This window comes from Falco rusticolus, chromosome W, assembly GCF_015220075.1.
Source record: "Falco rusticolus isolate bFalRus1 chromosome W, bFalRus1.pri, whole genome shotgun sequence".
In the NCBI taxonomy this organism is placed as follows: domain Eukaryota; kingdom Metazoa; phylum Chordata; class Aves; order Falconiformes; family Falconidae; genus Falco; species Falco rusticolus.
In genome coordinates this window covers 7473413-7495065 of record NC_051209.1, presented here as the reverse complement: position 1 = coordinate 7495065, position 21653 = coordinate 7473413, and the positions used below count along the sequence as shown (strand labels likewise).

Below are 21653 nucleotides of genomic sequence, written 5' to 3'. Positions count from 1 at the left end.
CAAGGAGATTTCCATTTACTAATTATGCAAACAGAAACCCCAAAATATCTGAAACACCACGGCAGCCGTATTAATTTGCATAACACTTTTAATAGATAGTAAAGCTCTGGTTTTAATTAACAGATTGGAAAAAGGAAAGATGGTAACTTTACCGTAGCATATTCCAATAAGTTAGCAATATTATTACATCATTCTGGGATATTTTGATAACTCATTCTGGGATATTTTAATAGCTACCTGGAAGAAGGGATGTAGGTAGGAGGCTGGCATGAGAAGGAGGGTGGGCTGGGTGTAAGGAGACCCGGAGGATGACCATTAGCCTCCCAGTACTGCACGGTGGCCTCTGCCTTTGCTCTATGTTACTGACATCCCAACAGCAAAAGTGCTATAAAAAAGCATTTGAATAATAACAATAGAATAATTCTTCCGCTGTTGACATGGGGTTTGCACCACATGAGTGGAAACAGTGAGATGCAGATTTGAAAACCTCAGCCTCAGTTTTAAGCTGATCAGACAAGATAATTCCTCTGGCGTCCATAATAATACTTGCATCTGTAAAATGCCTTAGGTCTTTCCAGGAGAAAAATGTGCATAAAAATGAGTATTTCACAGATATTCAGGCCATTTAAAAATGAAATATGATGGGAAAGCTGTACCAAGTTCCAGAGTCTTACAGAAACGTGGATTTTCTTCTTCAGAGCCCATCCATTCCTGCCCCCTTATGTGTGTGAGAAGAGGAGAACAAGGCGTAATTTTAGAAAGAGCTTTTTAAGTACCATTGCCTTGATGTGACCTAGGAAAAAGTGACATTCATCTCCCTGAGCGTGCAGGAGTTCGTGTGCTCCCTCTTGAAAGAGTCTGATTGGGAAGCTGGAAATATTATTTTCGTGTGTCTTTTTAATGATGCATGACAAATTTGTTGGCCTTTTGAGATGGGGTTCTAGCGTTGGTGGATAAGGGAAGAGCAACTGAAAAGTCACCTTCCTGGACCTGTGCAAAATATTTGACGCTGTCCCACACGACATCCTTGTCTGTAAGCTGGGGAGATGTGGATCTGATGGAGGGGACCGCCCAGTGGATAAGGAATTGGCTGGATGGTCACACTCCATTGCGATCAATGGCTCAATGCCCAGTGGAGACCAGTGACAAGTGGTGTTCCTCAGGGGTCGGTACTGGGATCAATGCTGTTTAACGTCTTTGTTGGTGACATGGGCAGTGGGATCGTTCAAGCACACCCTCAGCAAGTCTGCCGATGACACCAAGCTGTGTAGTGTGGTTGATGCGCTAGAGGGAAGGGATGCCATCCAGAGGGACCTGGACAGGCTGGAGAGGTGGGCCCCGGCAGACCTCATGAAGATCAACAAGGCCAAGTGCAAGGTTGGGGTCAGGGCAACCCCAAGCACAAATACAGCTGGGTGGAGAATGGACTGGGAGCAGCCCCAGGCAGAAGGACTTGGGGGCGCTGGTGGATGAGAAGCTGGATTTGACCCAGCGATGTGCGCTCACAGCCCAGAAAGCCCCCCGTGCCCTGGGCTGCATCCCCGGCAGCGTGGGTGGCAGTCGAGGGAGAGGGCTCTGCCCCACTCTGGTGAGACCCCCCTGCAGTGCTGCGTCCAGCTCGGGGGTCCTCAGCACAGGGAGGACATGGACCTGCTGGACCAGGGCCAGAGGAGGCCACGGGGATGGTCAGGGGCTGGAGCACCTCTGCTGTGGGGACTGGCTGGGAGAGCTGGGGTGGTTCAGCCTGGAGAAGGCTCTGGGGAGACCTTCCAGCACCTTCCAGCACCTGAAGGAGCTGACAGGGAAGCTGGAGAGGGGCTTTGTACCAGGGCCTGTAGCAACAGGGCAATGGGAAATGGCTTTACAGTGGAAGAGGGGACATTTAGACTGGATCTTAGGAAGGAATTGTTCCCCATGAGGGTGCTGAGGCACTGGCTGCCCGGGGCAGCTGTGGGTGCCCCGCCCCCGGCAGTGCCCAAGGCCAGGCTGGGGCTTGGAGCCACCTGGGCTGGGTGGAGGTGCAGGGGGTGGCCCGGGGGGGCTTTGAGGTCCCTCCCGACCCAAACCATGCTGTGAGTCTGTGATTAACTGTAACCTTTGATTCTCCTGGCCCAGCACTGAAAGCAAAGTGCATCATCTGAAGCAAAATCTAGAGAAGACTTTTCAAAGTTACTCCCTCTTAAACAATCGACAGTTGCTAGTGACAAGAAATGAAGATAAAGCTTTTTGAGCTGAATTGGTATTTTAAACAACCATAGCAGTAGGAATACGAAGGGTTCTGTCAAATTCACCTGCATCATTACTACGGATCGGATTAAATTTGACCCTTCTGCATAGATGAGGCAAAAATACATTTTATTTTATTGCGAAGGGAGAGAAAGAAGGTTCTTCATTTGCTTTAATCTTTGCAGATGGCAGTTGTGGATTATAACAAAGACATGAAAAGGAACAAAAAAGCTTTCTGAATGTAGTTTTGGGCTGTTTTCTTCCCTTTGCATTTCTATTACAAAACAGAGCAGTGAAAATCAAACAAAAATATTTAAATTTTATGCATCTCACTGTTTCCCTCATAGATCACATTAAAGCACAACATTAACAAGTAAAGGCACTTCGAGACTCCGGGGACTGTTCATTTTCTTTCTTGCCTTTGAAAACTGATTGTCGTTTAAAGTAATGCTGCCATTTCTGCAAATACTTCCTGCAACAATTTTCTTTCATTTCTCCTTGACTTTGCTTTCTTACAGAGTAGGGGGAAATCGCTCCCAAGCAAAGGGTCAGTTTGTGATCCCTGCATTTTTTTACATTGCAAATGGCTCACATTGTGAACGACTCTAGCACAACTCCCCCACACGGTGTGGATTTTAAGAGTGTCCTGGTGTTAAAAACCAGCTAAGCAGGCTGCCCCGACAAAGTGTTTGGGGTCCGATTGACAGCAGATGGAACAGAAAATGCTGAATATTTCCCTTCTTCGTCAGTAAAGAACAGAATGCCTAAGAATGACTCTTAATCCCAAATTATAATATGAATAATACAGGTAGCCAAGAGTTGGGGTTTTTTTCTTTATGTTCATTCCTCTACCAAAAACCAAAAGGAAGCTTTGTTGCAAGGCTGATTTTTCTGGGAAGAGGACAGATATGACACTCTGCCTTTTGGAGTGTCACTGATCATGGATGCCAAGGTGATCAAAACAGCTGAGTGACCCAGGCTTACAGGTGCTTGGATGAAAGACTTATTTTTCCCAAAGGAAAACGCAACCTCTCCTCATGGTGCAACTTTCATTGTTATTTTTGCATATGAGTGCCTGAGGAAGCCTTGCCCATGCAGGTTAACCTTCCTGGTGCATTAACGGCATTTCCTCTGGAAGCATCTCAACTCACGGCTATTCATTTTTTATTCATTTGTCCATATGTCTTACACTTCATTTTCTGCTACACTACTTTACTTTCCCTGAATTTGGCTGCATTTGTAACATCAATAACAAATGCATGTGATGCGCATTGGGATTTTTTTGTTGTCTCGCATCCCTACCGACACAGAGTGCACTGAGCTTGCAATGCACCACGGGAGTTGTAAAGGTTCACATCTCTACAGGAGACAAGACCTATTTCTAAATGTGTTCAAATTGCAGTCTTTGTTTAAAAAAAAAATAAATTTGTTTTATAATGCGTACAGGACATAGCTCACGAGAGAAATCAGCAAGCAGGCATAACACATGATGAGATGACATCTTAAAAACAACTGTAAATACAGACTTGCTGTTCCTCTCCTGAACTACATTAAAATAAAAGCACTTAACAGATTCTTATTATAAATTTTCTTTGCTCTGTTAGACACTTTCCCTAGTGGTTTAGAAGTTAAATGCTTCCAGAATTGACCAGAGCACCTATAAATATCTAGGCACCCCCAGAACAGTGAGGCACATCATTATCTAAATTGGGCTTTAGCACTCAGGCCAAAATTTTCTGATTTTGATGCCTCAATCAGCAATCTGCATTGCTTTTTCGGATCCTTAGCAGAAGGAATTGACATACTAGGACTCTTGGTGCTTATTAGGTGACTTTGATTGAACATTGGATGAATGGCATGGGAAAAACGTGCCAAAGTTCCACAATGTGCAGTTTGGGCTTTCCATTCACAGAGATACCAGACCCATCCTCTGTCATCTTGGAAAATGTATTCTGGAATTTTAACACATTTGGGAAGTTTAACTTAATTGAACAAAGCTCTTCTCTGTTATTATGGATTGTTCAGCTTACCAGAATATGTAAATATATGCAAATTTGGTTGTGTTAAAGGTGACTTCACTTATTTTATTGAAAGCAATCCATGAGCTCTTTATTACCCAATTTAGGCTTTCCAATAGTGACTCCTTCCCAAGTTACCCGATACCTTCGATGAAGTAACATCACAGAAATTATCTCCTCCTCCGCCACTGAAATGCAGCTGATGTACAAAGTGTCTGGAAGAAATAAAACAAAGCTGTGGTTTTCTAGGTGACAACGTAGGAGAAAATTGGTGAATTTCGTCATGATAGTTTATTCTATTGGTATACTTCTAGTTACATTTGCTAATATGATTAAAAGATACTTTTTTTTTTTTTAAGTGTGGATATCGTTTCCCTAGATTGTGCTAAAATCTGCTTCTAAGCTTTGTCCTCCAGCCCAGGTGTATGTGGTCCAAGAGGTGGAATACATCACCTGTTGTTTCTTTTAATGGAGTTTAATCGGCTGGCCGTTAGGTGCCCCGGGGAATATTTGGAAAATCAGAGTCCAGGCACCTTTCTTTTTGGGTGATGGTGTGCGGTCCATTGCTGGAGGCTAACGGAGGTGGCCAAATCACCTCCAGGCATCCGACCCCCAGGTGAGACCCTGCTGATGCTCTAATGCCACACATGGCGTGGCTTATTATGCCTGGATATCTGACTAGCCCCAACACTGCCACTCTCAAAGCACAGATTTATTTAGCAGTCTGCTGAATGCAGAAGGTTTTCTCCAGGGTCTGACCCAAGCACCCTCTCTGGTGAAGGGATTCCTCCCAGATTTGCAGAGAAACCCCTCAGAATCCTTTTGAGCAGGATCTCTGCCTGCTTGGGGCTTGAGTGTGTGTGTGTGTGTGACATCTGACCGCAGTGTTGGGGGTGCTTTTCTCTCTTGATGTCTCAGAATTCAATAACTCTTGTCTGTGAGTTTATGCTTCAGGGGACATTTGTCGGGTAGGTAGATTACCTTTTCCTTGGAAATAAACAAACGTTACTAGGGCTAGGAACTGATCACTGGTGCTATCAATTGCTAGGTACGATGTTTTCACAAACCCAGACAGGAGTAAAGGAGGCTGTTCCCTGGCTGCTTTTTGAGAGAACAGTGAATGATAGCTTTCCTGCCCTTCGGAGGGTGTTTCAGCATTGGTGGCAATGGCAGGACACGCAGGGCATAGACATAATTCTCTTGAAGACCTTTTCTCTTTTAATGGGGCGTTTCCTGCAGGTGCTACTCTGCTTCCAACAAAATCTAGCATTTGTGTTTGCACTCCTTTCGTTGCTGAGAAAGGGGAGTCAGTATGCTTTTGGAGAAGCAAGGGGTGACAGCAACAGGGAAGACCGAAGAAGGGTCCTGCGTCAGCAGCTGGCTTAGAGCTTCCTCAGCTGGGTACCAAAGCCAGGTTCCTGCTCTCACCCCGCCTGTGTGAGCAGGTATTAATTAGCACAGAATGACTTAGGTTGGAAGGGATCCCTAAAGTCGGATGGGCCAAGTCTTTGTTCAAGCAGGGCCGGCTTCGAAGGAAGCTCTGGGTGGTGCCAGCATCATGTGCAGGGGACTTGGGAGCACCTTCATGGATGGGTGTTCCGCAGCCTCTCTGGGCCCCTGCCTCAGCGCTTGACAGCCCTCATTTTTTATTTTTTTTTTTCCTAATAACTAATAGGAATTTCTCTTGCTGCAGGCCCCGCCCTGTCCTTTTACTGCAGGATATTGGCAGACCCCATCTGTTTTGACAAGGTATCTTTGTTCCCACTTGGTCTACAGGGAGGCTGTAGCTCCTCATGGTGGATACCTTACTCCTGTCTGCCATCCCAAGGGTAGACTTCAGGAGTCTACAGTTAAAAAGAGCTTAATAATGGGGGAGAAAAAAAAAGGAGGGGGGGGGCACAAAAGCTGGGAGCTTTCCTCCACAGCAAGCTGTGGCATCATGGACATGTTGGGATGCTGTACTCAGACTCACGCGGATGCTCAAGCAGAGTGAAAGGGATGAGAGCTCAATGAACTGCTACTTCGCTGTCGGTTAGGATCAGGAAAGGCACCGGTAAAGGCATCAGGAGAAGATTAATGAGCAGATTACTTACCTTTATTGCTGTCATATTCGCTACGTTGCACTAGAAGAAATTCAGCTGTTCTGAAGCACAAGGCAGGAGCTCTGAGTGGTGTGATGGGGTTGAGCAGCGCTGTCGTGATGATCAGGACACCCCGTCTTACCTTCAGCTCTCCTAGGGTACCAACCCGTATAGCATTCTGCAGGTCCCTCATGTCAGGGAGTGGTTAAAATGGGAAGTGAGAACAAGTGCTTGAGCATGAATTTTTATTTGAGGGAGAAGGGAGCTGATCTGGAAAGTCAGCTGAGTGCTCTACCCTCTTTCTGAGATGGTAGTTTAAAGGTGAGGAGCTTTCCTTGGATTGGTGTTCACATCTAGTGGTCAAGCATTTATTTTATATTTATAGTTTAAAGAGAAAATTAAATTAGACGTGAAAGCACAAGATTTGTCAAAAGACCCCATGTAATGGCTGTAAGATGTCACAATTTTACCCTCTTTAAGAAGAAAAGAACTGTGGTATCTTGAATAGAGTTGGTATTTGCTGATTATTTGCTTTCCTGTAACCACATCTGTCAGTAGAAGAAATCAATTTTGTTCATGCTCAGTTTGAACTTCTTGTTCTTTTTTTTCTTTTTTTTCCCCCCAAGTTGAACTGCACAACACAACTTTATTTCCAGAGCATGTTGCACACCAATACTGACATGGCAATCCTTGGGTGATGCTCTAATTAAAGCTGAATTCTTTGCTCAGCTTCTTCCAAGGCAAGAAGAGATTTCTTCTGCTGGAAAAAAAAACAAACAAGCAAACAACAACAAAAAAAAGCATGTAATTCTCTCCTTCTGCTGCAGAAGAGCAAATACAAATGGTAACATCATTGTTATGGAGTTGTGTTCCTCGCTGTGATAAATGGGAGTCGGTGGAGAAAAAAAATCAGAATTTAGCTCTGAATTCTTGCAGCTGCATTGCAATTGAGTTTCTTTGGGGTGTTTCTGCCGGGAGTGCTAACGACCCTTGTGTTCCATTAGCTGCTGCTCTGATTAGTAGGTTTACACTGAAAAGCTTTCCTCATTTGAACTCCCACTCCAGCCAGTGGCATTTTACCAAAAAGAGCACCAGAGTGACCCCATAAGTATTATTAATAGACAATAAGAGTTCAAAAAGCAACTGTCTGCCACATGATAATACTAATGCTTCTCCACTTTTGCACTGTATCGGACTAAACCGAACTCTAATACTGTGCTCACACACTGTACCGTGGCAAATTGCCTTTTCCCTCTTATCTAGGAGGAGGCTCAAGCAATTATTTATCACTCGTTAGCAGCAGCTCAAATTAACCACCTGAATTTTTCATGTTTTTAACAGAAAGCTACAGATCGCATTCTTATCCCAATCATCCCTCATTTTTGCAAATGTAACCTTACCCAACCTAGTTATAAACATAAATCATGTGTCAGTCGGTTCAATTTATGAAATTTGCTAGACTATATATTGTACTCAATGGGCAGTTGTAATGAAGTATGTGCTACAGAGTCACCATTTTTAAATTTTCCATGAACTTATCACATTTTCCCACCTAATTTATCAGGTTTTGTGAGTATATTTTTCATGATCAAATTAATAGTAAATCACTCACTTTGCTTATTCATTACTGGGAATTTACCATGTATTTTGATTAGATGTGACAGTTCTATGGGGGTTTGGGGGTTTGGACAGTAATTTCTAGAATCAAGTTTCTCGAGTGATCTTTCATGTTTAAAAAATCAGCATTCAGGGTGACATTCTTTTCAAATTTATGTGTCATTATTTAAAAGTTAAGCCGAGTGGAGGCCAGATCTCTGCTCTGGCCATAATTAGTGGCGATACGTACCGACCCTTAGGGGCTGATTCATCTTCTGTTTCTTAAATACCAATAGTAGGGTGGGATGGATTGTTCTACAGAGGCGCTTGTCTCCGCGGTCACTTTATAAACTTAGCCCTTATAAACTAAATACTCCTAAATACGCGCAACAGCCGGGACATGGGTGGGAGCGAGATGGAGTCGGTCTAGCCTGCGCCTATGGATTTCTTTTTCTTCCGCAGAAACTACTGAATGTGACGTTCTTAAACTCGCAGCTAAATAACGATTTCATGGCTCAATAAATAAATATTCGTGGGGAATCTGGAGAGTTACAACACCTGGTGAAATTAGAAATTAAAAGTAGTATGCTAATATATTGTGGAAATCATACAAAAATATATACTACACCTCTGTGAATACAAAATAATTTCCTTATGACTAATGATATTACTGTGAGTACCAACTGAATTAATAACCATACAATACTTAGTGCAGAGAGTTATTAATGCACCAGTCATTCATTTGGCAATTTTTAAACTTTAGGTCCCTTGCGATAGAAGCATGGAAATCACCTGAATATTAAACAAATATGTCAGTGTTTCTTCTGGACGTTAAATCGAGTACAAAGTATGTGGGTGGCAAGAATATTAGTAACAATATGCAATAAGTACTTAAAGATTATTTACTCATTTCAGATTCACTGTAATAGTATTAATCATGCTGAGCTGATTTGGTGTTAATGTAGATCAAATATGTAATTCTGCAGCAGGTCTTTTGCAATGTCACGTTAAATAAATGCCTCCTCACGTACAAACATTTGTTATTTTTCAGGAAAGAACTCTGAGGAGGCAGTTCCCATCTTTGGCAGGTGTATGACCGCCCAATGTATTCAGCTGCGCTTTTCTTCTGCACAAATAGAAGGAACAGCTAAAAAAACTAAAAATGTGTGTGTGTGTGTGTGTGTGTGAAGCAATTCACGTGGAAAAAAATCAGGAAAATGGATTGCCTTGTTTTTCTCAGAAAGCTGCAGCAAAACCCACCATGGGACTGATGTGCTCGTTTCACTTTGTTTTCATTTAGGGAGATAATTAACACAGCCCCACAGTAAGCAAGGGCTCACAAGTGGGGCAGGGTGTCCATGCACCCAGAAACGAATTTCCTTGTGTTACTGGTTGTCTGCCACATCCTTCATATTGACAACACAGCGCAGGGAGTCCGCAGGGGGGTAAAAAGTGGCGAAATGGCTCTTAGCGGTGTAATTCTGAGGTCAAGAAATTAGGGAGGGAGGCTTTTTGCTCAGCACCCAGAGGGAGATTCTGGGGGTGCGTGAGCTGTTCTGGGCTGGGTTGAGGAGCACGAGTTCCACCCAAGCAGCACTGGAGAGCTGTTTACTGGTACCAGTCTCAGGATGCCAAGGCGACGCATCGCTGGTGACCCTCAGCCATCTCTTCGTGCGTCATCCCCAGGCGAGCAGCTCATCCCTGTGCGGGCTGTGCTGAGCTGGTGTCCCGCTGCATCCCTACCTCCTTGGAGCTCCAGGGGTAGCAGCGCCGCCGAGGCTCCCCCTGCTCAGAGCCGTGGGTCAGCCGTGGTGGGTGATGCACGGAGTCAGTTCCAGCTTTCTTGTGCAGGCAGAGCTGCAGGTGGCTTAAGGGAGCACTTCAGCAGCTCGCTAGTGATGAAGAGAGCACCTGGAGGCTGGGATTAATAAAACCTTTGGAATGGGAAACAAGAAGGATGGGCAGCAGCTGTGCCCATTACTTAGCACAGGCATTTGCTTAATTGTATTTTCCTTTTTCTTGATTTTTTTTTTCAGGAAAGTGCTCATCCTTTCTGCATCCCTGACCTTAACAGTGTGTGTTTTGTTTTGCTTTATTTGTTTTCTCCTGCAGAGCCAAGTTCCCATTACGTGATTTCCTTAAAGGCCTTTAACAACGCCGGCGAAGGGGTGCCCCTGTACGAAAGCGCAACCACCAGGTCAATGACAGGTGAGTTGCCACTGCCGGTGGCACAATCTGCTCCCCAGCAGCCACTGTGAGCCTTGCAAAGGTGCACGCTCAGCAAAATATTTTGGTCAAGGCAATGGAAGGGAAGAGCTCTGCAACCTCAAAGTCGCCGCTAGAATAAATCGGCTTCATTTTCCACTTTATTGTAACTACACAGATAGAATGAATTATTTACCCTTTCCAGAAATTGGCTGTATAAATTTAATGGGATACTTACAAGTGCTTACTCTTTGGTGCAAGTTGGCTTGGGAGAAGCATGACTCCCAAACAATGTAAATATTTAAAGATCAGGGCAGAATAGAGATGAATAGCTTTGCTGAATGAAGCCCAGATTAAATTAGTTTTGTTTTCTGCCTTTTTAAAGCAGTTTAAAGTAAAAGTGAATTAGTGAAAAACACATTGTCATCATGCACATCTACAGGAGCATGGAGAGAGGTTGCAAAAGGGGAAGGAGCACACTGATGAGATTTTCCTGGCTCACAGAAGGGACTGCCCAGTGGTAACGGAGCAGGGTGCCTTTAGGCAGATGTTTTTCACAGCTGTATTATTGGGGTGCTAGCAAAGTTATAAAATCAGAATTATTCTTGTGTAGCACTTGTCTTCCAGACCACTTTGTGGCTTTTCTGCAATCACTGGTGTGTGGTTGGGACTGATGAGGAGTTAAAAGAACAGAACTGAGAGAAAAACAAAAAGAAAAGGTGGTTTTCCTCTGGAGCAACCCCATCGTTTGGTGAAGTTTTTTTTCTCGTGTTTCACCCATGGTGTTCAGAGCTGCCTGGAAAGGGAGCTGTGTCACTGAGAGCAAACCCGATCACTGACGCTGGCTTGGGTGGACCGTGAGGAATAAACCCACCAAATGGCACTTCTGTGGCTGTCCAAGGAAAAACAGCTGTTATCCATGTGGTCTTGTGAAGTATTCCTATAAGAAATCTTGGAAAGTTAGAAGGAGAGGGGAAAAAAAAAAAAAAGAGATTAATTACACCATCAAGGGCAATTGTAACAAGGTACCTTAGATATAATAAGTGTCAGGGAACTTCTGGCTCAAAACTATTAATCTTTCTTGTCTGGAGTCTACAGAGGTCATTCCTGCTGAGCATGTGTCTTGTAAAATCTTCCAGTGACTTTGCCTCAGGATCTATATATACTTTTAGTTTGAAGTTTTTAGTTCCTTGTTGATTCTATTTCAAAATTACCTGATGAGTTTATGTCTGTATATATAACTTCTCATAAACAAAATGATATCCAGGTGTGAACAAGGTAATTCAGGCTTGGGCTCTGGTTTGGTGAACCGTATCTGGGAGCAGCACAACTCCGTGCTTCTTTCTTACTGCTGAGAGACACCCGTACCCAGAGCATCATCCAACCACCTCCCGCCCATGGGATGCAGCCTCTGAAAGGAGCTGGTGGCCTGGGTTGTTCGTGGAGGAACATCTCAAAAACCTCTTTTCTTGAAGCAGGAAAGTGCAAGAACTGTGTTCCCCCAGCAGTGGGTGAGCTGACACACCCTGGGCACCAAAGAAAACCAAACCCAGTGGCTTTGTGTGCCCATGTATCTATCCAGATAGACATACTTTGGTGGGTGCTTGTGTGGCTGTGGTGGGCAAACTGAAGTTCTGTAACATGCAATATTTGCAAAGCAACTCCAAAGAGAGCCAGAAACTCTTTTCTGTCAAGATGATGGCGATTTCCAGCTGACAGATGTCCACGTGTAAAATAATAGCAAAGGAAACTTTGGTGGAACGTGGAGGTGGTACTTAGGGACCTGTTTTCAGCCACCCTGGGATTATAGACATTTGCCTCTTCCTCAGGTCAGTGGCGACATGTTTCAGAAACTGAATTATCTTGATCGATTGACACTGACCATTTCATAATGTCCTCTACAGCAGGACTTCAGGTGTCAGTATGGGAAGGAAAAATCGAAGGGAAGCGTAGCATTTGCTAAAATGCCAATTTGGCTCCTCCAGTCACATCAGCTTCCATTGTTTTGTTTGTTACAAACCCCAACAGGAACAGGCATTGCTCACCTGCCAAAGTTTACAGCCAGTTCTTTTGGAAAACTTCAGGAAAAGAAACTGTTAGTTTTCAACTTGCAGAACCTTGATTCCCCAGGTTGAGGCAAAGAAGAGATTCAGCCGCCCATTCCTCCCCATGTGTTTGAGTTCTGGATCACTACAGCAACAACCAGGTTGCTTCATCTCCTTCAACACTCGTATTAAAACTTCTTATAAAGCAATTTTTGATGAAAGAAGCAACACAAGAGGCAGGTTGAACCTCATGGCTTATCGTACGTTTTAAAGATCCTTGTCGCCTCTGTTTTTCCCTCTGAAGGCTGTGACCTCCCAAAGGTCTGAATAAGAATTCCGAAACTGTAAAACAGGGGTGGTCAAAGAGTGTCAGGAGCTGGAATTGCACATGGAGCAAACTCTAGCAACTATCAGTTAGGAATTAGAGTCATTTATGCTTTGATTAATTAATTAGCACATTATTTTAGGGGGAAAAAAAAACAAGCCAAGGAACCTTTTGGCTTGCTTTGGCGCACTTTGCCCACTGCATTTTGGAATTGTATTTAGAAAAATCACAACTGGTAAATAACGAATCAGTAAGTAAGGTCAGTAAGATAGGTCAGAAGCTGGCTGGCTGAGACAACAAGGACCAGAGGTATTCAAACAGAGTAGAAATGGTCTGTGGTTCCTACATGGGTGCCATCACTGTGCAGCCCCAACAGAGCCCTGGAGAAACCAAGAGCGTGAATGTCATCGGGGCCGAACCGAATGCTGGAGAGGAATTCTGTACGTGGGTGGTTGGTGGTTTTCTTTATTTTCCCCGTGACTGTAACAGCAGTAATCTGACCCATGGTCTGGTTCCTCTCTCACACCACCATAACTTAGAGAAACCTTCTCTGCAGCAAAGTGGCAGGAGAATCGTGGCCACAGTAATCTCAGCAGCCTCAGTTCACTGAAGGTGTGAGCATGCCACTCAGATCTCAACTTCTGGAAGTGAAATTAAATGTACCACTGTCTCAATAATTAAGCCGGCCAGAATTAACCTCTGATGTTGCATAGCACACCGCTGTGGCATGCACATGGTGCTCAGTGTCTTGGTCCCCAAAGACCACCCGATCACAGGGACGTGGGAGAGGAGCTGTGCTTGTTCCTCGTGGAAGAAGCCCGCTTGAAGATTATCCATGTCTCCACGCCTGGAAGTGCACGTTTAACACAACTAATGTGCTGACAATCTTAAACCAACAAGTGCAAGATGATCTTTCTTCAGAAATGGTTATGTTCTGGTTTGCCTAGCAGATGTTGGGTCATCCTACGCATGCGAGAGGTTGTTGTGTCTGTAAATCAGGTTGGAAGACAACGCACCCTCCACTTTGTAGGCATTTCTGATAATATATCATTTAAGTGATTCGTTTTTTTAGGAAAATGTAAATAAAGTTATAGAGACACACTGTGCGTTGATGCATCTCGTGTGAAGAAAACACAGCATACTTGGAAGTATTTTTCAGAGAATCATTTAGGTTGGAAAAGACAAAAAGACCTTTAAGATCATCCAGTCTAACCATTATCCCTGTCAGGAAAAATAACACTTAGCGCCGGTTAGTTTTGTTGTAGTGATGTAACTGAAATGTTGCTGATGCGTTCTCATTTTGCATTAATGCCTTTCTTTCTGTTCTCCTCATGTTCCTCCTCCTCATTAATGCCATGCATTTAACCCATTGTGATGTGTGCCCCTTGGTGGCTGTTTGTGTTGTGTTTCATTTTGTTTTTCTGTTTAACTTACCTATTCATTTATTTTGGAATGCTCATTTGGTGATGTATGGACCCAGACCCCATTGATCCATTAGAAGTTGATTTTTATCCTTTGCTTGATGATTTCCCTACCTCAGTCCCAGATATCTCCACCCCCATGCTCCCACCAGTAGGTGTCCAGGCTGTTGCACTTACTCATGATGCAGTGAGGGTCATCTGGGCAGACAACTCTGTCCCAAAGAACCAAAAGACTACGGAGGTTCGCTTCTACACGGTCCGATGGAAAATGAGCTATTCGACAAGTGCTAAGTACAAGGTGAAATTTTAACACGTTATGAATTTATGAGCTACTTCATCTGTTCATATTTTATTTTCAAAGGCTCCGAATTGGCTTTTTACGAACGCCCCTCAACCAAAATTCCCATTCTAACCAAAAGGAAACTTGCCTGAGTAACTACTGCTTCCTAGAAACCTGTGTGTTTAGCTGGATGAAAATGCCACCTTTTAATTCCTCATGCCAATTGTTGAAAATGTTGATCTTTAATCTTTATCAGTCAGATATAAATTAGTCACAGATTTGGTAGCACAATAGCTCAGCATGAATAGGAAGATACACCAATTGCAAACCCACCCACACTGTGTCACAAGTCCAACCACCCCTATTACTGTTATCCCAAATAGCAAAAACCAAAGGTGAATTTCTGAGAAATTCTGAGAAAACTCAATTTGAGCGGATATGAGAGCAGCACACTACTTTCTGTATGGAAATTGCTTTTCAAGTCCCCATGAAAGCAGTACCAGAGCCCGTGCAGTTCAGCAAAGAGATACGGTGGGACAGGGAATGGGAAGGAACAAGCACAGCCTTTATTTAGGCTTTTTTGTTTGCTTGGTTTTGAGCAAGAAGCTACCTTTCCCCACTATCGTCAGCTTCTATATTGCATCTCATATAACATCCACCTTCCCCATGACAAGCATGTCCTTCCTCCCGTGCCCTACCATAATAGTTGTTTTCGCTTGCCTAAAGGATCGTATCGATCCATAGTGAGTTGTTTGCTATGGATGTATTTTTATACTGCAAGTGGATGCCTCATTTTTTGACTGTTCTCTGTTCTAACAAAAGCAGCCTCGTACAAGTCATTTTTACAAGGACTGTGGAACAGGCCATGCTCTATCCAGCCCTCAGGCTCCTCCGGTCAGAGCCTGAGCAGTGTGTCTGGATAGAGGCTGACCTTTCCAACACCTCAGAGGAAGGCTCTCCACCTCTTTCAGATTTGGGGTACACTTGTCCTACGGACTCTATACTCATGAGATCTTTCCCAGGTCATTTTTAGAAGACGTGGGAATGATGGTGGAGAATCTCTTGCCTTCAGTCCCTTTGCTGGGTGTGATTTTTTGGCTCTCCCCCTTACACGGCTCCATCAGAACTGTGCTCGCTGGCACTCAGCTGTGTCCGTCTGCTGCCGCAAACTACCCACGTTGGTTGCGTTACTCCTGGGTTGTGTTCACGCCAGCTCAGAGGAGACTCAGGTCTGCTGGTGCTGACCCACTGTAAATCTTTTAAATAATAGCACATCTTTACAAGGTGTAAAAGTCCATGCCTTTAAGTAATAGCCCATCTTGACTAGGTATAAAATTCCGTACCTTGCTTTTACCTCTGCTGCCGTACTGCTGGCAACCTCCCATGCTGACCTGACGATCTGCAATATTAGACCCAAGGTTTGTAGGCTCGTGCAGTTGTAACGAGCTCTTAGATAATGACGGGTGCCAAAATGATGCGTTGTAATATTTTGGGTGCCCTACCTTGATCTGACTGCTATTTAGAGATGGATTTCCATGCCCAAGGAAATGAGGAGCACAGCACAGGGAAGCACGGCGAGTCCCAGTTTGCAGCTCTCGGGATGAAACTAGAGCTTCAGCAAAGGCAGCATGATGTCCATCGTAGCATTTTCTCTGATTTCCCAGTGCACGTACTGAGCTGCACGCGGTGGAAAATGGGGGGGGGGGGGGGGGCAGCAAAAATGCTTAAAGAATAACCCTGTTAATCCACTGCGTGGGAGAAGCAGGTCCTGCTTGGAGGTGTTGAGCTCATTGGCCTTCTGCTAGAATGAGCAGGTGGGCATCTCTTCCAGAGCCACCACGCAGGGCTCTAGGAGCAGGAGAGGAGCAAGAGTGGAATTACCTTTTTTTTTTGCCACCATCTCTAGTTTGGCCAGTCTGTGAGTAACATGTAAAGAGCCGGTCTGATTCATTTTTCCAGTTCAATCAGCCAGAAGCAGAAACAATCAAAAATCTTTCTGGAGGGTCTGCTTGCTTGAAACGACCACGTTTTCTCAAGGAAACAAGATAAAACCTTATTGTGTTATTCTTGGAAAACAGCGGGGAACACTTCTGTTTCCTTTGGAAGGGTTTGGGTCAGGCTCACAAATAGGTTCCAAAGCACTTGCCTGTGCGTGGGCATTGAATTTCCCAGTCTTTTGAAATTTTCCCATTAAAGTCTCCCATTGCTTCAAAACCATATATCACATCTAAGATAATGAAGGGTTCAGCCTTTCCCATGGAAGGTGGAAAGTTTATAAATTCAGCTTCGCCCTGCCAACTTTACTTTGTACAGACCATCCGAAACACGCATGGCGTGGCATTACTAAAGATACTCGCTCCAGTTACACCTCCTTCATCTCAATGGGTTGTTGACTTCAAGGATGTTTTGACTATTGAGATGCTAATATTTAGTACTGAGCGAAACAGTCAAAGAAAAACACTCCGCTGGAGACAAATAACTTCCTTTTTACAAAAAAAGAACCCAACCTCTTTATTTTCTACTAAAGACTGTTTTGTCCAGGAATAGGTTCAAACCCTATTTTTTTTCCATGTGAATTTTTCCTCATTGTGTGTAATATCTGAGGGCTTTCACAGTGATAGTTATCAGATTTAGCTACCCTCAGTCATGCTGAGGAGTATTTTATGCCATAAATTATTTCATTTCTTCCAAAATCTTTTCAGGGGGAGAAAATTATTATTCCCTATATTGAAATCCAGCCTTTACTCAAAGAATAATTTATATAAACTCCAGCAGGTAGATTTTACCGTCTCTGGCAAGTGCCTGAGTAGTTTGACTGAGTAGTTTATGAACACACAGGTTAGAAGCAATGTCTTTTCTTCAATAAGACTTTTTATAGAGGGAGATTCTCTGCTGGAGCAAACCCCTAGTACAGATAAGTTGCAAAACGGCTGCTTTTCAAGAGCTGGGAGTTTTACTTGAGTATGAAAAGGATAAAATCTGGTATTGCATTAAGTCCTCCTATTAAGTAACATATATAGAACCATATAAGTAGGCATATATAGAACCACAGAATCATTTAGGTCGGCAAAGACCTTTAAGCTCCTCGATTCCAACCAATAGCCCATGCATTCATGTCTCTGCAAAGGAAATTTCTCCCCCTCCCCCTTGAATATAGTAATATTTTACTGCTTTAGCCTGTGGCGTGCTGGAAACTTGACATCCTGTTTTTAGTAAAGGGCAATTTATTTTTGAATCAGCTGATAATTTAGCGTCGAAATGGCGTTACCGATGCATGCCAGCAAGATGCCTTCTTGTGAACCGCTTCCCAACCATGAGTATCAAGGTAGTCCTGCGATGCAGAGTCATCTGCATGTTGTCCTTACTCAGTTAACTCTAGTCCGTAGACATACAGACGTGTAAAAGTGTGCACCACGTTTACTCACTGGCCTGTAAGTTGTCCAGGCTGGAGGATTGCACACCAGGCTCTGTAGCTTGAAAAGCGTGGGAATTGATTTTATTCAGTTGTCACCAATTTGTCCAATAATTTTCTTCTCACTTGTCTCCTTTGATACTAGAGCAGTTTGGCTCAGATTGTTCCTTACTGCAGGCTGAGGTAAAAAGCTAAATCAGCTAAAATAAATTAAGTCTTTAATATTCACATCAACAGCAATATGTTTAGTTGTTCATAACACATCACAGTAAGGCAAATCAATGTTATGTTTCAAATATAATCTAATATGTAAGCATATTATATTTAACCAAGCAAAAGTGTGGTTTATGAATACAAAAATGCATCTTTATGCAGGGGTCCTGGGTCATATTTCGATCTCTGTCATAAATATGTGTTCACCCCAGAAATGGGAAGCCATAATTGGGGCCATCCTGGGGCTCAAAATGATTTCTGAGCCTCCACTAAAAATAAGTAGACGTTAAAAATTATTTTTTTTTTAGAAGAAACCCATCAAAGAGACTGGAAACAAGTAAATGGAAACGCTCCTATTTTTTGTCTGCATATGGGCATATGAATGCATATCCATATGAAGGACAAAATTTACATTGGAAAAAAATGCATGGCAAATTGCTTTGTCTGGGAAAAGAGAAAGCATCACAATAATTTATTTAACTGCCTATGGTACTAAAAATACTCCCGTTAAGGTGTGCAGTAGCAGTAGAGCTCTTTTGCTTGGAAAAGGCATCCGTTGTAACTGCGTTTTGCTTGGCGACCAGCCAGAAGGGTGGCTTTAAAGATGTTGTGCGCTCCCTCTCTTTGCAGTCGGCAGACACGACCGCCCTGAGTCACACGGTGATAGGGCTGAAGCCAAACACTATGTACGAGTTCTCCGTCATGGTCACCAAAGGCCGGCGGTCCAGCACCTGGAGCATGACAGCGCACGCCACCACCTACGAAGCAGGTACGGCCGGAGCTGCTGGGGAGTCTTGCTTTGGGGGTTGTATTTCTCATAAAAAGCCTGGTACAAGCTCATCCTAACTCCATAAGCTGGCAGCATATGCACAAAGTGTATTTCTTCATTTATTTTTTTTTCACGGGCAGCACAGCAGAGCAGTCATTCCGCTGAGTTCTGGTGTTGCTGCAAGAAGTTAGGAGGTGGGAATACGTGTGTGTAATACTTTGCCCTCTGATATCATGAGGAGCTGTGACTTCTAATGATTTAAAGTAGTTTTCATTTTTCAAAGAAATCCAAGATCAGGTGAGAAGGATTATTCTCTTATTATTAGATAATGATTTTGCTACTTCACAATTTCGACGTACGAAGTTTTACATGGTTTTGTCTCAAGTTCATGACTTCTCATCGTATCCACTTAGTAAAAAGGACTCAGTGACTGCCTCTGTCTAACTCACATCCTTCTTGACTTGAGGTCTTGACTCACGGGTGTGTTCTTACTACTGGGTGGACACATCTTAGCTTATTTGCTCTGCTCTTGTACATCAGTCCAGCCAAGACCTACAGGGTTACATTGATTGAAACTGTGTGTGCAAAAGTAGAGACAAAATTAGGGGCAAAAATTAGAAATGGCGGTGGGGAAATTTAAAGTTAGAAACGGGGGAAAAAAATTAACAGTCAAGTGAGCAGTCTTTTCAGGTTGCACATTATTTCTTGTAAAGCTACAATTATCTACCCTGTGCAAAATGGTGACTTTTATCTGTTCCCTGCTGACCGTTTGGTAAGGCATCTCATTCATCTATGCTTGGTGGTTTTATTTTCAACATTTTTATTTCATTCCCAACAAGCAGCCATTTGTTAATATTAACTGTGATTATAATGAACGACTACGCTGTGGAGGTTTCATTTAACTGCTCTTCTCAAGCATTTGAGTGGTGTTTTCCAAGCAGGAAACTATGACCTGGAAGATGCTCCAGTTCTGAAGGGGGCTAAATGCCGTTTTGATTACAGACAGCAGATACATATCACATGTAACCCTAGTTCAGGGGGGAAAAAATATTCAAAAAGGGGGCTGGAGAGGTAGTGATCTCTCTTTCGTGTGCCTTTGGTTAACCACAGTGGGGTAATATTATGCCTGGGCTTTACTTCTAGTTATCACATAGTTGTTAATGGCAGCGCCTACACTGATACTCAGGTTGTCTTTAAACAAGGGTGGGTCTTCCATGAAATTTGCATTTCTTTTAGAATAAGCTGTTGAACTGCTGGATTTTCCACATTCTTTATGATCGCCTATGTATCTTGCTGTAGTCCCTTACCCATAGATAAGAGTGTCTGTGGTTTTGCTTAATATATTTTTCTTCTGCATCTGTTGGAGACAGCAATATGTACATATGGACGGCAATGCAGAAAGGGCTGTATTTTCCTGAGGGTGACTGTTGGCCTTGAAAATACTCTAGGTGCCATTACAAATTGGTTTCTACCAGCAGATACCAAATGAAGCCTGCTGGTAAATATTGATTTGTTGGGGGCTTTTTAAAATGAAAACCACAGTACTTGCCAGTTAATTAACAAAGGGAAAAGAAGAGGGGTTGCATATGTCCTTAGATTTTCCCATGTGATTTCAATACAATTATCTGAGCTTGATGGAGCAGCTCTGTTAATTAAGGGCATCCTGCACTGCCGATCTTTATTGCCTGTTTTGTACCCATTCCACATGTTGAATTTCCCGTAATGATATTAAAGACCGTACGTATCAGCATCGGTACAGAACTCACTAGAGATTACTACCATGGCTAGGGAGAGCCTGTTATGCCCATAATTCAAAAGCAGCTCTCAGAGCCAACTTCCATCCCCAGATCTGCCTACACAAGTCTTACTGATACGAGGGGTGTTAATGTGTGCTAAGGGAAACATCTAAAGCTTTGATTTTTCTCTTGGTATCTTCTGTTCACAATCTGCTGAACGCAGAGTTCAACTTCAGTCGCTCAGCGGGACCCACGTGGTAATTACCAGATGGAAAGCCTATGTTACAGGAGGGGGCTTACAAGCTTTCCTAGTTTAGCCTCCCAAAAAACGGAAAGTCTAGGAAGGGAAAGGGTTAGTTCATGAAAACACATCAAAAGGATTAATATCAGAGAATGGAAAATAGTATTTCAGATAAAGACGCCGTTTACATACAAAGAGATGGACGCGCTTTGGTAGGAATACGATCATTTATGTGAAGGTGGAGAATATTGCAGGATAGGCTTAGCAAAAGTAGAGCAGGACCATTTTGCTTTTAAAATCAAGTGTGATTCATTTATGAAAAGGGTTATCTCTTGCAGTTCTCTGGAAGAGCAAGGCAGTCCCAGATGTTTCTTTTTGTATGCTGTGTTTCAACTGATGAGCCAGTGTCCCAAGCCAGCTACAAGCTGAGTAGCTTTTAAATGCAACACAACCCTCTTAAAAAAAAAATAAAATAATAATAGTAATAAGCAACAGCAGCAGCAGCAGCAGTGGCAATAATGGCCAAAACACTAATGCAAACTCCCCCAGCAGTGTGGGAGCTCACATCATGCTGGGCATTGCTGAGGATTAAGAGTCTTCTCAAAGATCTGTGAGCTTGCGTTGCAGCTTGCCTACTTCAGGCTAAGAAAGATGTGAAGATGCTTCCAGCGAGGAGCAGCTGACGTGACAAGACTGAAATTAAATATTGTGAGTGGCGTTGGTGCTGGCTCTGGATGTACCAGACTGAACGAGTCATTCCAGCACGTACAGCAAAGGGATAATCCACCGTAATTCTGCCACCAAGAGCATCGGCTGGCGAGTGGTCACCTGCTTGGTTGTATGACAGCGGTAACAGAAACTTTGGTTTTCTGTGCACAGATTTAGCAGTTGCTTTCTGGATCCCACTTTTGCAAAGTTCAGCTGATACAAATACCACGAGACCATCTGCTCGGTGTTATTTCGAAGGCATTGGTTCCTTGTGACCACAGCCTGTACGGCAGCTGGTTCTTCCCTTCCTTCTTGTGTTTTAGGACCAGTGAATGTTTGTCACCCTGAAGATATGTGTCTGTGCTTTAGATCGGGCT

At 43.5% G+C, this 21653-nt stretch overlaps 1 protein-coding gene across 1 annotated transcript in view; it reads left to right on the top strand.

The window, feature by feature from the left end:
* LOC119140924 (netrin receptor DCC-like) overlaps positions 1-21653 on the top strand; it is a 156821-nt gene that overhangs the window by 91542 nt on the left and 43626 nt on the right. The window contains exons 11-13 of the mRNA XM_037372586.1: positions 10034-10129; positions 14037-14215; positions 18453-18591. Coding sequence (XP_037228483.1) covers positions 10034-10129; positions 14037-14215; positions 18453-18591 — 414 coding nt within the window. The remainder of the gene's footprint in view (positions 1-10033; positions 10130-14036; positions 14216-18452; positions 18592-21653) is intronic.